At 38.9% G+C, this 15,195-nt stretch overlaps 1 protein-coding gene across 7 annotated transcripts in view; it reads left to right on the top strand.

Moving 5' to 3' along the window:
• The window catches only part of FAT3 (FAT atypical cadherin 3), a 391,200-nt gene that overhangs the window by 261,789 nt on the left and 114,216 nt on the right, over window positions 1–15,195 (top strand). For all 7 annotated transcript variants that reach the window (XM_054270169.1, XM_054270168.1, XM_054270172.1 and 4 more), the window contains exon 4: window positions 668–729. In XM_054270169.1, coding sequence (XP_054126144.1) covers window positions 668–729 — 62 coding nt within the window. The remainder of the gene's footprint in view (window positions 1–667; window positions 730–15,195) is intronic.

Below are 15,195 nucleotides of genomic sequence, written 5' to 3'. Positions count from 1 at the left end.
GGAATTGTTTCCTTTTCTTTCTATGGTATAAATCTCACAACAGTTTAATCATTCATGGAAGTACATTGCCTTAAAAAAGATATCTTGATCATCCTCATGTAAAAAGGTACTTTATTTTAAAGACTCAGTTTGAGCATGGAACAAATTGATGAAATTGCAGAACAAAACTTTCAATACATTAGAATTATTATATATGGAAACCATTATTACAGAAATAACCTTCTTTGTCAAGTATTCTTGGTGTGGAAGTAATCAGCATCCTATCCCATTAATTGTTTGAGAACTCTGAAATCTTTAATGAGGTTTTTTACAGAAGAATTTTAGTCATATGCAAATGATTCATTGAAACTCTTAATCATAAGACAAATAGTGATTCATTAGTGAGTTTTTTACATTCACTGTAATAAATGTAGCATGTTAACTGTAGACGGTTTCTCAGTTATTTTTCTCACAGCATTTTTTTAAAAGATTCATTGCTGGTCAGAAAGTGATAATGGTTGAGCTGAGAAATAGAATGCTTGACAACTGTCAAGAGATCTGTGTCTGATATAGCTTCAAATAGATTTTTTCCCCTTTGACTGTTTTAAAAATTAATTTGTATTCAGGTTGATAAAAATATATATTTTTCAATGATATTGACAATCAAATATCATCGTTTTTTTCTCAGGTCTGATTACCACAACATCTAGAAAATTGGATCGGGAACAGCAAGCGGAACATTTTTTAGAGGTAAGTTTAAGTGGAAAATATATGTTAAGAGGTTAGCTGATTTTTGTAGTTTAAAATCACTTCTTGCTGTTCCAGGAGAGTGGTATTTTCCTTTCTCCTCATTTATAACAGAATCACACAAAGCTGGGAATTGCCTGATTATACAGAAGAAATAAAATATTTTGCACTTTGCAAGCACAGGAAAAAAAATTGAAAAAACTTGAACACTTGTTTTCCACCTCTAATCTACTTCAGTTAAGTCCTTTATTGTAGCTCTTAAAATTTTTTTTGTGGCAGAAATTTAGAATATCCAGAGCAAAATATTTTTAAAAAATATGTAGAATGACCCTAACCCTACCAAGACTTTTAGTCTCCCAGGTTAAACTGGTTTAAATTTTGCATCTTGGATCTAGTGTGCAACCTGATAATTTGGATGAAAGCAAACTTTGGGCTTTTTCACATTCACTGCATTATCAGAATTTTTTTTTAAGCTTTCGCTTATTGGGACTGTTAACAACAATTTTCAGGTTAAAAATTGCCTTCTAGAAACGAGTATCTAAACCATTCCCTTGATCCTTGTGATGAATGTTTCTCTTTATAAGGAGCTCACATGTGTTGGATATGAAGTGATATACTTGTAAAACTACTGGTTTTGCCACATGTGTTTTCTTTCACACTGCTGTACACCATGCTGGGGGGATTTTTCCTTTGGGTAAAAGTTCCTTGACTCTGTTCTTTTGTCTATATGTGAAGTAAGGAATTCTTGATTCCTGTTGGTACAAGTAAAAAGAACCATATTGTCCCACATAATCAATCACCCTTCCTAGGAAATGCTCTTCAAATCCATACAAGCTAAAAAACATCTGGACACAACAGTTCCCAGTACAATCACTCTCTGACAGCAAAATGTAGTAAAATATATATTAGCATACTCATTAGGTTTTTTATTTGCTAGAAATCCCAAATTGTTTTGGTTAGTGCAGAACACAGGAGAGAAGGGTTGATTATTACTATACAAGTTTGGGTTGGGTTTTTTTCCTTGATAATTCACTGTCGATTTTTACACATTCCATGTCATAAATAAAAGGAGGGAAATACAAGGATTTTTCCCTTTTTAGGATTTAAGTTGTAAAGTTAGTAAAGTAATCATGTATTCCAATAACTTCAAGTTTTCCAGTTTATACTGTCAGAGAAAATCACAAATGGAATGAAAGGCAAATTGATTTGAAGTGTGTCTGTTGATGAGAATCTTGGGTTTGTAAGTCTGCTTTGCTCTGCAGAGAAGGACCAGGTAATCCTGGTGGAGAAGAAGATAGCACAAAATGAAACACAGGAAGTTCCATCTGAATATCAGTAAAAAACTTCTTTCCTGTGAGGGTGACAAAGCACTAGAACAGGTTGCGCAGGGAGGTTGTGGAGTCTCTCCCTCTGGAGATACTCAAAACCTGCCTGGATGTGATCCTGCCCAGCCAGCTGTAGATGAACCTGCTTTAGCAGGGCTTGGAGTAGATGAGCTCCACAGGTCCCTTCCAACATCAGTGATTCTGTGATTCTGTAATTTATGTGTTGGCCTCAGCGAAACATGCCACATACACGTTTTCCAAGGGATTCCCATACAGATGGGGAGTGCTACTATTAATAGTAAAAAGAAAAATTAGTTACTTACAGGAAGTTGGCTTTAGTCATCAATACAAGTTAATCTGTTCTTTCCCCTGAATTGTACCTTGCTTGAAAAAATAACATTCTGCACGATTTTTGGGGCTGAAGATGCAGTAGAGAGAAATTCGTGTCTGACACTGCTCCAAGGCTTGTGAATGGGGAGTGAGGTGGAGAGCAGGCTGTGGAGAGGAGAAACACAGGAGCAGGGTGTCCTGCAGGAGTGCCGATGTGACCACATTGTAAAGCCCACCTGGAAACAGCGAGTGGGAAAGGGAATTGGACACTGCGGAGCCCCAGCCCTGGTGGTCAGGCTGCCCCTTTGAGATGCTGCTGAATCGCTGCCCATCGCTGCCGCCTGGGAGACGCGTTCGGCCGCACATCCGCGCCTAGGCTGGGATCCAGAGCCGGGCTGGGCAGGCTGTGCTTGCTCTTGTGGCAAACTGAGAAACGTTTTCTGAAATGCCTGTCTGTCTGTGTGTAATTAACCCCCTGGGGAGGCCGTAATTGCCAAGACAGCCGTGGTTTCCCAGTAGTGCAGGGTTTCCCTTCCGGCTTCATTTCATACCCTCCTTCCAGGAGTCGGTCTGGTGTAAAGGAGCGCAAACTTGGCTCCCTTTGAAAAGCTCTGATTAGTTCTTGACCCAGCAACCCTTGCTGCCCTTTGCCCAGTGTCTGTGTGAGCCACTGAGAGACCTTTCCTAGATACAACTTTTTAATTGTTTTTAATAAGCCTGTCTTTGACAGAGATGCTATACCCTGTAAGTACCTGCCAGCATTTACTAAGCAAATTTCATTGTTAACAGTATTTCCACCTCTTTCACAGAAGCCGTTAGGAAAATGAAATGATACAGGGTAGCAGATGTTAGTCACTGTGGTTGTGTGTAGTGCCACTGCTTGTCTCCAGACCACCACTTGTGATGGCATAGAGTTGTTCTTCTGGAGTTATCTGTTCCTGTCTGTACCAGAGGAAATAAGAATTATCAGCAAGGACTGGATGTGTATTTTTAAGGCTTCCATGCTTAGGAAAGGTGACTTTCCTTCTAAGTTGTATGAGAATTCTGTTGCAAAGTAAGTACTGAGGCCAAGGTCACATGTGCATTTCTTCTTCATTCCTCCTTTAATTGTCTTTAGATGTCTGGACCTGTGTCCACATGGATTTTTTTAATGGTAACTCAGGCTGCTGTCACAGGACTTAAACTTACCAAGAGTATGTTCCAAAGTGAGTGCAGAAACATATCTAGACCCTGAGCCAAAAGATGCACAAACAAGTCAGAAATTGACTCCCTTTTATAATCATTAGGATTTTCTGTTTGCTCTGGTGATATTTTTTGAGTATTGTTTGTTTGTTTTGTCATTGTGGAGTGAGGAGGTAAAAAAAGAATTGCTTCTCCCAGGTTTTTCATTGATTGTGGCATTGTCAGTGCTTTTTTTTTTAAGCTCCTAAATTGAGGGCCTAATTTTTTTCTGACACATTTAGAATGCCTCACAAAGCTGAAACTTTGCACTGTATTCAGTGCTTGTTATCAGGTAGAATTTTACTGCTAAGGTTTAAATTGGATGTCACTGGATTTTATACAGGATAGTCCCTTGCTCTAGTGAATTCTTATTAATGGACTGGTTCTGCCCGAAATGGGAGGAAAATGACCACTTGATTACATTACTTTCTCAGATGAAGCAAGACAAAAGCATTTGTTCTATTTCCCAGACTTTCTCAAATATTTTGTCATTAGGATGAAGTATTTAAATAACAGTCTGAGGTAGGAAAGGTAATCCTGAGAGCTACCTGCTTGCTTTGCAAGTGAATGAGAATAGTGATGTATTTACAAGCGAGGTGCAAGTTTCAGATGATTTGACTTTATTCTCCTTCAATAATTGAATACATCATCCTTTTCTTTCCTTCTTTTACTTCCTCCTTCTTCAGCATATGTGTTGTCTTCTAAGAATTTCTATGTTAATACTTCACATTCTCTTCTCATATTATGCTCATTTACCAAAAAGAAGAAGCTAGAAGTGGAGAATGATTGAGCTATGGAAAAAACAAAAATAGTCTGTCAGTTTTTTTCTGCCCTCAGTTTTTGCAGATGCCTCCTAATGCTGGTTGACAGTTTTACAAACTCTAGTGATTTTGCTGTGTGATTTTATTGAAACAGCTGCAGGAGTGGTGGTGGGTGGTCCTATAATAAGCATAAAAATTAAAGCATTTCATGCAGGATCTGCACCCTTGTGTGGTGTCAGCTGATTCTGAGATTTCCAGAACATGAATAGTTCCTGGTCTACTTTCCAGTGTACATGGGCAACTTGGTGGGAGAGGATTGTTGAATCCAGGCTACGATTCATTAACTTGCACATTCAGCCCAGAAAATGGATCTGAGCACATTTTCTCACCCTGAGCAGTTTCTAAACACTCTGTTACAGAGCCTTTGTTACTCATGCTTCCAACAAAGCCTCTGCAAAATGCACCCACCACTGAGCAGTTCAGCTTGTTGGGAATTGCTGTGTCAAGACCTATGTTTAGCAAAAGAATGAGCCAGAAGAGTTACAGGCTTCAGTGTGCAATTCTAGCAACAGTCTTTGAAACTTCATGATTGAAGGGGTGAATTGACTGTAGTGAGAGATGACCTCTCCATCCTCTTGATAGTGGTATATAATAGTTGGTGCTTTTAAAGTGCTGAGGCTGTTTAGTCTCTCCCTGATGAGCCCATGTAGTGTGGGCTCTTCAGACATTTCGCCAATTTTGAAAATTATATCCATAGTATCTGTCGGTCCAAAACACTAAAATAGCTATTTAAATTTACCACTCCAGATTCATTCACAAAATATCTTTTAACATTTGTCACAGTAAAAAAACCTGTCTATTCAAAGTGTCTCTAAAGAATAAAAGTAGCTGTTAATAAGCATGGTCAGAACTTTAAATCTCTTCAGAAGTGACAAAGCAACTGAAGGCAATAGGTTTAAAAATAGTGTTACAGCAGCCTTAGCCTTTCAAGGTCCAAGTCATGTACCCTAATTGAAGAGGAGGAGAAGTGGGAGCAGAGTATTGGCTTACTGCAGCTAATTTTTAGCCCTCTTAGTGCTGTCAGAATGGTGAGAGTGCCTCTCAAGTGCCCTGCTTTTGTCACAAATCAGTATACACAGGCTTCATCAATCTTCCTATTGCGAAGCTCCAGCACAGCGCTGGGGAGGATGGCAGTAACAGTGCAAGGGGTCGTAATGAAGACAAATTGCTAAATCTGATGTGAGTGTCAAAATACATGGGCTGAATGAAACACATTGGTTTCTATTTACTGTAGGTACACTAAGGGTACCATAAACTGTGTTACATGGCATGTATTTATATGCAGTAATTAGAGGGAAACATGATAATCTGCTGTAATTGAAGCCTTCTAAAAAGAATTCAAATTTCCACTCATTTAATGGCGAGCTGTAAATGTGAGGGGAATGTTGATAGAGGGGTTATAATTTTATTCCACTTGGAATTTGGTACAGAATATCACTGTGGAAGTTGCTGCCGTGAAGTTTATGGCCACAGTTTGCAGGGGAGGAGGAGTTTAAAACCTTGCTAAGAGGCATTTAAAAATAGCACTACCTCTCAGTTCTTCCCACAAACACCACACTGGAGGCTCAGCATTGGACCAGCCTGTGTTCTCCACCAGCCTCCTCTTTTCCTGCAGCATCTCCCACACAAGAAGTTGACAAATTTAACTTTGTTTTGTTGTTGAGCCTGCTCACTTGGGCTGTAGCCTTTGCTAGTGGTGATGCCTGAAGTCGCTGGTCCTTTGTGAGAAGCTGCAACGTTCTCTGAAGAATATAGGCAGCTGTGTGGCAATATGCTCATGTATATTTTTACAGGAGAATTACAAAAGCTGGAGTTCATTGGGTTTATGTAGCTGAATAGTGCTCTACAGCACATTGATTGCTTAAATCCTGGATTACAAGTCTGTGTAAGCATTTGTTTCATGGTTCTTTAGCATTGCCCACATTTGGCAGAGAAAGCTGCATTTTTTCTCAGTGACATGCTGGTGATGGTGTAAAAATGAGGCAGTGTGTCTGATTGAACATTTTGTCTGAGGTTTAAATGGGTCCAAAGGCACATGCCTTTCCCTTTTTAACACTGAAGCTTATCAGAAAATGCAGGGGAAGTTTAAAATATAGGTAAACAGCCTCTTCTTTCCAGCTTGAGTTCAAAAAGTATTACTGGCTGTGCTTTCTGGAAATAAGAAAACTATTTTAACTATTTTTGAAACACCTGAAAGTATTTCTAGTTGGGCAGTTTGTTTGTAGAGGCAGCCTTCTAAAAGGACAATGGAAGATGTATCAATGTCATCTTCAAATAGTGACACTGAACTGTAATGTCAACTTCAAAGTTAAGGGGAAAAAACAAAAGGAAAAAAAAGGAAAGGAAGCAAAAAAGAAGAGAAAGAGGGTGGGGAGGAAAGAAAGGGAAGAAAACAAACAGTTCTAAAGAAAATAAAAAACGTGTTGATCTCATATTACCTCTCCAGAGGGGAAATCCACCTGGCCAGCGTGGTGTTGGATCTAGCAGAGACACGAGGTCTGGGCTTAGGGGCACAGACTGAGCTCACTGACCCCGTGATGATGCAGGTTTCCTTCCTGCCCCCCCTGTTCTTCTGCTGCTCCCTTCAGAAATAGCCAACAACTTTCCAAGGGCAGGGGGTGGCTGGAGGTTAGACCTATCCTTCAGAGGCAGATTTACATATGACATTGCACACTGCCTCTCATGTGTGTTGGGGCAGAAAGTCTTACACAGCAAAATGAGGGAAGAGTCCTGGTGTGATCCATCTGTCTGCAGTGACAAGAGGTCTCCTCAGCTAGATTGTTGTCTCTGACTTAGGTGATCTGGTAAGATGAATAATTATCAAGTGCATCACTGAAAATATTACTAATTCCATTGGTAAGTAAGTGGTCTCTGTGCAAGAGATATGAAGAGGAATTTTAAACAGCAAAAGAATTAAGGTATCATGTTTTTACAGATGGGTCTCTTTTATTATTACAAATTTCAATAGCTCCCAAATGTCCTATTATTTTAGATAATGTCTTGAGAAGTAACACAAGTAACAGAGCCTAAGCATTGGGAAAACTGAATTTAATAACACTTTTCTTCATGCGCATGGAATCTTAATAATGTTTTCTTATTAAATAAGAAAAAATTCCTCCGTATAAATTTATAACAATGGTGCAAATTAGACTTGGATTGAAAAAAAAAATTATCTGTTTAAAGTCCTTGGTATTCCATGTTAAATTCAGGTAGCCACTGGAAAATATGCCCACAACTCTGATGACACAATATATATACCAAAGGGAAAGGGCAAGAATGGGTCTGTGTATATCAAATAGTGATATAGCAGTGACCCTCAGCTCATTTTACTTACTCAATGAAATACCAATAGCCTTGAGAGACTGGGTGTGCTAAGAATGTCTGTGACATTTCCATAAAATGTGTTGACTTCTAAGTCAACCCTGAGGATGCTCTGTTTACTTTTTCACCTTATGCTAATGGCTGATTTCAATCTTAATTTTTAAGATAATAATAATAATAATAATAATAATAATAATAATAATCTCATTCTTTTAACTTTCTCATTATTAGTTTGGTTCTTTTAAAATTGTTTTGCACATGCTAACGCCAGGATGGTGTCAAGGACAGATACGCTACTGACAGCTCCATGAGTGCATCATTTATATCAGAGCACCTGACTCTGGCCTCTCTTGGAGAGTGTTTAAGCCATCCAGCTAATCTGACACTGTGTGGAAGTTCTTACATGGCAGGATTTTAGTCCAGCAATAAAAATCTCACGTTTGTTTGGTAATCTATTTTATTGATACCAAATACCAATAATAATGAAGAAAAACATTCATCTTTTCTATCTTTAATGAGCTTCCTAAGTAAAAAATCTTCATAACTCAATACGCAAAACTGTGGGGTTTTGTTGTGAATGCTTGATGATTACAGGAATGAGCCAGAGCTTACAGACCTTCTACAGGTGTAGTGTAAGCTTGTGTTAATGTATTTGGTATTAAAATAAGAAAGCATAGCTCATATTTTATTTATTTCCTCCTCAGCTCATAGAAAAGATTTGATTTTCCCAGTTCATTGACATATGATGAGAGATGTACCATCTACAGTGGAATACTGCCCCAAATACATTTTTTACTAAATCATGTTTCATTGGACAGTGAGTCTGCTAGAAATGGGCAGGGAGCAATTGGTATTATCATCCAGGATAAAAAACTAATTAATTACCTATTTAGATGAAAATCTAGCCCAATATCAAGATAGAGATAATTTTGCAGGTACTCATTCAAGTTCATGTTTTGAAGAGCTTGGCAAGATCAGAGTCACCCACGGCTGAGGCTTTGGTTCATACACTGCTGTCTGCCATGGTGGTTGTGTCTCATTAGAAAAATCACATTTCTGATTGCCTACAGTTTTGCTTTAGTCAGGGAATGATTTGCATATATCTGACATTTGCAGAGGGAGGGAGGTTGTTTTACAGATTTCATGAATCACTGACCTGAACCGCTGGGTCATGAAATGAATCTCCTCAAAGCGCAGCTTTTTCATGCTGGGCATCAAAATGCCTCTTTTAGGATTTTCCTTGTAGACCCACAGCATTCTAGCAGCAGGTATTGGCTCTAAGCACCTCAGCATGGAAGGAGATATTCAGCTGATAGGCTTTGCATGCTATCTTATCAGGCGTTTTGCAAAACTTTTAAAGGCATAGCAGAAAAGATACAATTGTGCCAGGAAGGAAATCCAGCCTGCAGTCAGTCACCCTGCAAGGTTCTGAGCATCTCCTGGGAGCCTAGGGGTGTATCAGCACTTCCTTGACCCTCTGGACCTAATTAAAATCTTACTGGACTCAGCATCATGGTGTAGTGCAAGAAAGTTACCTTATGATTAACTAGCATAGTATTAAGACGTGTGTGATGTCACTGTGGAGAGGGGAAAGTATTATGCTGGGGGCTAGTTCAATTTCTTTGCTTATCCTGAGTGGTGTCCTTAGTCTGGCTTCAGTAGCAATGATTTTCCTAAACTTATCCCTAATAATCCGAGGATAAAAGAATTAGACATTGGTGCCCATGGCTGCATTTCCTCAGGTGTGTTGGAAATGGATGAGTGAACACATGAGAGAAATGCAATTTAAAATATACTCAATACCTCTCTCTTCTCTTTGCAGAACTACGAGATAGCAGAGCATTAGATCACTGCAAATGGGTGGAAAAGTATTATTAAAACATCAAGTTTTATTGCATGCTTTGAAAATTAGGTCTGCACTTGTGTTAAATGCTATTGAAATAGAGAGGGATGTATTAGCGGTCTTCCTTCTTGTTTTATAAATCATTCCTCATGCTAAGCTTGTGCAGGCAAATTCTGTGGTTAATCTATATCAAATTTTTCTTTTCAGTCAGGATTAAGAAATTTAGTCTAATGTTGCTTTCTCACTGAGGGATTAGCTCACAGATTAGCTCAGGGCTAACAGGTTTTTTCTTCATTGTATGTTTCTTAAGATCTGTAGCTCCCTTTTTTATGGGCTGAAGCCCACCTACCATGCCCAAATTGGTCTCATATATTCTTTCAGGGTGTCTCTCTTGCCAGGCTCTGTGCTTGGTGAAACAAAGACTCATTGTGCAGGGTGCACAGCTTTGCTAAATCTTCACATTTTTATATGAATGTACCAATGTTTTAATCTTCTGCAGAAGCCACAGGAAATCTTTCACATGATTCGAATCTATTTTAGATATACAGAGCCTTTGTGTTATGTGAATTATCTGCTTTAGTGCAATATCATGTTTTTTGTAGCATGGGTAATACCCATCAGCTGCCAGACTGTTAATTTATGTCTGTAATGTTTGAGCACACAAACATGCATGCACATACACGCATTTTGCAGAGGTCTCATTTTCCTGCCTTCTCAGCTAATACCAAGCTGAGAGTCGAATTTAGGGCAGGGGAGCATCTTCTTCCTCAGTTAGGAATGCATTGCATCTGTACTAAAATCCTTTCTGGGCATAGGAAATCCTAGTATGCCTTTTAATTAATCCATCATTTAGAAAAATGCCCTTAAACAAGATTTGCATCCATTTGTTCTTTCTCCCAGGGTGATCTGTTCTCAGCTGTTCCAAATTCAGGCTTGTTATTGCTAAAAAAATGTTGATTCTGCAATTTTTTCACAGCAACATCACTTGCCACCACCATTTATATGCACCAAATCCAACCACCCTGCAATACCCTGTGTAGGGATCCCAGCACTAACTCTCCAATTCTGCTGCCGTGAGTGACCCTTGGGTTGATTTGACACATGCGTGCTCTGTCCTCTGATTTTTTTTTTCTTTTCTTTCCCTTCTTAGTGCTTTTCTTTTTCATGGGTTTATCATTTTCATACATTAAAAATTTAGCATTTCACAAAACTGCCCACCAGTCCAGTCCATGCACTTGATGAGAACCTTTTCCCAGTACACAGTGAATGCACAACATTTTCTTTGAGCCTCATCACATCTCAGAGTCTTCTCACTGTAGCCTGTAATGCCCTTCAATATATTGTATTTTCCCTCTTTTTCTGATCTTTCAGATCTTCCCCACATGACCACACTGTCCTTCCACCATATAATCCTTAAACATTCATATTGATCAAGAAGGATATACTGGACGGGATAGGAAAATGTCAAGCAAAATAGTGGTGATTTGAAAAAATTGTGCCATTTGGGGTTTTCTTTTTTCATTTTAAAAGTAATTTGTTATGGTAAAAGGGCATCATTGTGTGAAATGTGCTGAAATAAGATTGGAGTTCTCAGCATAATTTGTAACATGACGCAAATTAAGGTATTTACAAGATACCTAGAGATAATAAAACCTCTAATCGGATTGAGAATCAATTTACTAAGCATAATTGACACCTTTTTTTCTCCCTAAATTTATTATCACAGTACATAAGAATCCTAATGTTTTTCTTATCTGACTTGAGCTTGATAACAATCAGAGACCAAACAGTTATTTTACTTTTTATGAAGATACGATTTAAACAGAAAAGTACAAAGGCCCTGAAGCATCAAGTGCAAAGAAATCGGCCCTCAAAACCAGTAATTTTCTTTTCACAGCCTAACAAATTTCAGTTTTCAAGAAACAGATTAATCTCATCATTCTCAAATGTAATATTGCTGTTTGCTAATCTCTCATGATACGGAGACACTGAAAATGTTATCATAGCAGTCCTAAAGTACATTTTATGGTTTGGCAAAAGAATAATACTTTCTTTGGCAAGGAATGTTCTAAATATTCAAAAGCAAGGATTACCATGAGCACTTGAGAGCAAAAATGTCAGAATCAAAATAAGGAGTTATTTTTTCTCACATTCCCTGGGAAAGTAAAAAATACAAATATTGTGAATAGCAGTCCAGTTCATGGCTTTGACTTTTCTGAGATCCAGCATGTTATCTTTAATCCAGATACCAGTAAATAAGTTCATATTTTCTTCGACAACCTCAAATGGATCTTGTTTTCCCATTGTATTTTTTTGTCTTCCACTATCCTTCTAGATAGTTATTAAAGTGTTGTATAAACTAAAACAAGTGTTCTTAACTCTCAGATTTTAAAGACTTCATTGGGAAAAAAACCGGGGAGAATATAAAAACATGGGTTTTTATATTGCCACACTATTTTAAAACCCTAACACTTGACCACAGTTTAAAAAACACTTGGAAAATTTCCACAAAATCATAAATTTTAGACCACACATTTTAGCTAAGCAGAGCTTTATTATCTGGTACAACAAAGTATGCCAAAATGGCATGATATCTGATGACTGAGAGGGACAGAAGGCAGTGAGGGATGTCTGTTAGCATGGTCTCAATAGACCATAATTTGTAGCAGAAGGAATCAAAATATTAACTGACATGTGAGATTAATTTGCATTTACTCCTTATCCTCCTCACCAAAACCCTGTTGTTCAAATGGACCTGCACAAACTCTCTCTGTATAGCTTTAGACATATGTTTGTGGGATTGAATTGAATACTAAAGCCTGTTCTGTCCTTCCCACTGGCATTTACCAAGTGTGTGTACAGTTAAGGATCTTTCACTGTTTTTGTTGCAACGCACTAAATACTGCCTGAGTGCAGTCTTCTCTGCAGCACCTCTGCTGGGGAATGACATTTAAAAAGTAAAATAATACTTTCTTTGAATGCCTTCTCTTCAGGCATTCAGTCCTCATAATATCTGACTCTCAGTGTGAAAGTATCAATTGAAAGCTGTGGCTTTTTTAATAAAAGGAAGTCTGAAGTGTACAGAAGATGTGTTATTTCTGCAGCCCTGGGAGGGTGCCTGATGATGGATCACAGTGGTGATCGGATGCCCAACTTCCCAGCAAGCTGCTCAGGTCCCAAAAGAAATCCTTGCTGCTGCAGCACAGTGCTCAGCATGAGGCAGTCATTTATCCAGCTTCCTGACAAAGCACATTACCCAGCTCAGGGCTGTGGGCTGTTTTTCAGCTCATTCAGTTCTTGCAGAGTTAATTTGGTGTCCCCTTCCCTCTCTAAGCTATAGCTGAGAGCTGCCTCATGACTTCCTAACTTGAGACACATCCCTGGTTTCTCTGGAGTGCAATAAGCTCCACTAGCCCTTGAATGCCTAAAAGGTAGTAGCTGAATAAATTACACATTTGTGCTCTATTTTCTAGAGGTTATTGAGAACACATTCACCAGATTTACGTACCAAAACAGGAACTGCACTTGAACTTCACTTGATTGACAAACTGCCTCACTAAGCCAGTAAATCAGTTTTACATGTTTTGTCATATGAGTAATCTATGAATTAGATCTGCTCCTAATACTCCATTTCTAAAACTGGATGCACTTTTGGAGAGCAAGTTTGTATATATTTTGTATGGGATTTCTCAGAGGGAGCAGTGGCAGCATCTCTAGGTAGTGTCAACCAGGGCTCCACACCGTGAGCGAACATCTGCAGCAGTGACCCAGCACTGACCATGGGCATTGGTGCCTGGGGCTGGCATATCTGGTTTGTCTGTGCCAAAGGATCACACCTCCTGCACTGCTCCTGACAGGATGTACTTGTGCTGTTCAAGACCTCCCATAAATCAGGAGCTTCCTCACAGCTGTTTCCAACACGGCCATTTCTTTACCCTGCCCCTTTAACACCTCCTGAGACAGTCTCAAAATCAAAGCAGCCCCTGAAACTTTACTTTTTCAATCTTTCCTGCTAAAAGCCAACCAAGCAACTCATTAGAGGTTCCTTCTTTCTGTTTCCTCCTTTTGCTCCCTTCACCTAGTGAGGGCTAATTGGAGGCCCATAAAATGAATCCAGGGAAATTCACCACCTTCTCCCATATATCAGTCCTGCACTCCCAAATTGGGCATCTTGTCTCACGCAGTGTTTTATTGTCCCCCAGACCACATTATCAGGGAGGCAATCTCACAAAGGTTAATGGCATTACTTGGCTGTGTCTGCATCTGACATTCCTGCTCATCACTCCAAATCCAGTCGTTTCACCAGCCGCTTTAGATGCCTCTGCTGCTGTTAATTGGGTGCTACTTCCCACTGACTTCAAACTCAGTTCTATAAATTGTAACTACTAGTAGCTGATTGTCCCTACTCTTAACTTTCATTTCCCAACTGGGAAAAGTATGTGTGGGTTGATATACCTGTCTTTTCAACCCCACTCTTTGACATTTGCAGTCCAATTATTGGTCACCTTGGCCATCCATTCAGTCCAGCTGTCCTCCCGTTGGTATGCTGTGTGTCAACACCTACCCCATACACTGCCCTAATGGGAAAATAAACAGTAAATTAAGAGCCTGTATAAATCCAATGAAGAGTTACTTTGACTCCATAAACCATGGAAGTGAAGCTGAGGTGTTCTAAGCAATCGCTGGTATCCCAGGCTGGAATTGCTGCTCTGTATTGTTAGAGTGGCACAGCTTGCTGGAGTCAGGCAAGTATCTAGCTATTGAGGGCCATGGTGCCCATGCAGTAAGAAAATGAACCTTAAGGGCTATGCATGTTAAGATTTCTGTATTACATTCTTGAATCAATGGCTGTCATCAGTAGAAGGCAGTAAATTTATATTAATCATTCTTGATTAAATATTTCCTTTCTGCAGATAAAAAGTGTGCTTCCTAAGCTCTACTCACATTTTACATCTTATTGACCCTTTGCACAGCAGTGAATGCCATCCTGTGGCTACAAAACCCAAATGCATGTTAAAAACTAATTCTGCAGAAGAATTGAAGTGCTAAGAATATTTTAAAAGTTGTGTTCTTTTAAAATTCCTCCTGCACTGCAGGAGTGGAATACCATCTTATTATTTTTCCAACACATAAAGTTCCCTTTCCAGGACTCCAGGCACTATGCAATTAATTAATTATAATAGTATTATTGATTAATTAATATTAATAACCTGAACATTTTAATGCGTTCCAAGTGTTACTCTGGGAAATTAGGCTTTTGGGACAGGATTTTTTCTTTTCAACACATTTGGGGTATTATAACTTGGGGACAGCTTTTCCTGTTGTATCGTTGCCCCAAAATGACTTTGTTCCCATACACACACCTAGTTATTTATGTTGGCAGTACGGTCTTGACACATTCTGAAAAATTTTCATATATGTCGCTGTTCACAGGATCACTGGCTATGTGTGTAACAGATTGAACAGGGGAAAAAAAAAATTGTGCTGAAGAAAATAATTGCCTGTGAAATTGCTGTTTCTTTAAAGCAAAAAGGAAATCCCACGTTTGCCTGGGTGCTAAATAAGATTGTTGCCAGTCAGTATTCAGGTATGCAGTGGTGATGCTGCA

This window comes from Melozone crissalis, unplaced genomic scaffold, assembly GCF_028551555.1.
Source record: "Melozone crissalis strain CALT ecotype California unplaced genomic scaffold, PUWL_Pcris_2 ptg000008l_1, whole genome shotgun sequence".
NCBI lineage: Eukaryota > Metazoa > Chordata > Aves > Passeriformes > Passerellidae > Melozone > Melozone crissalis.
The sequence above is the reverse complement of the archived record's forward strand: the minus strand, read 5'-3'. Positions and strand labels throughout refer to the sequence as shown.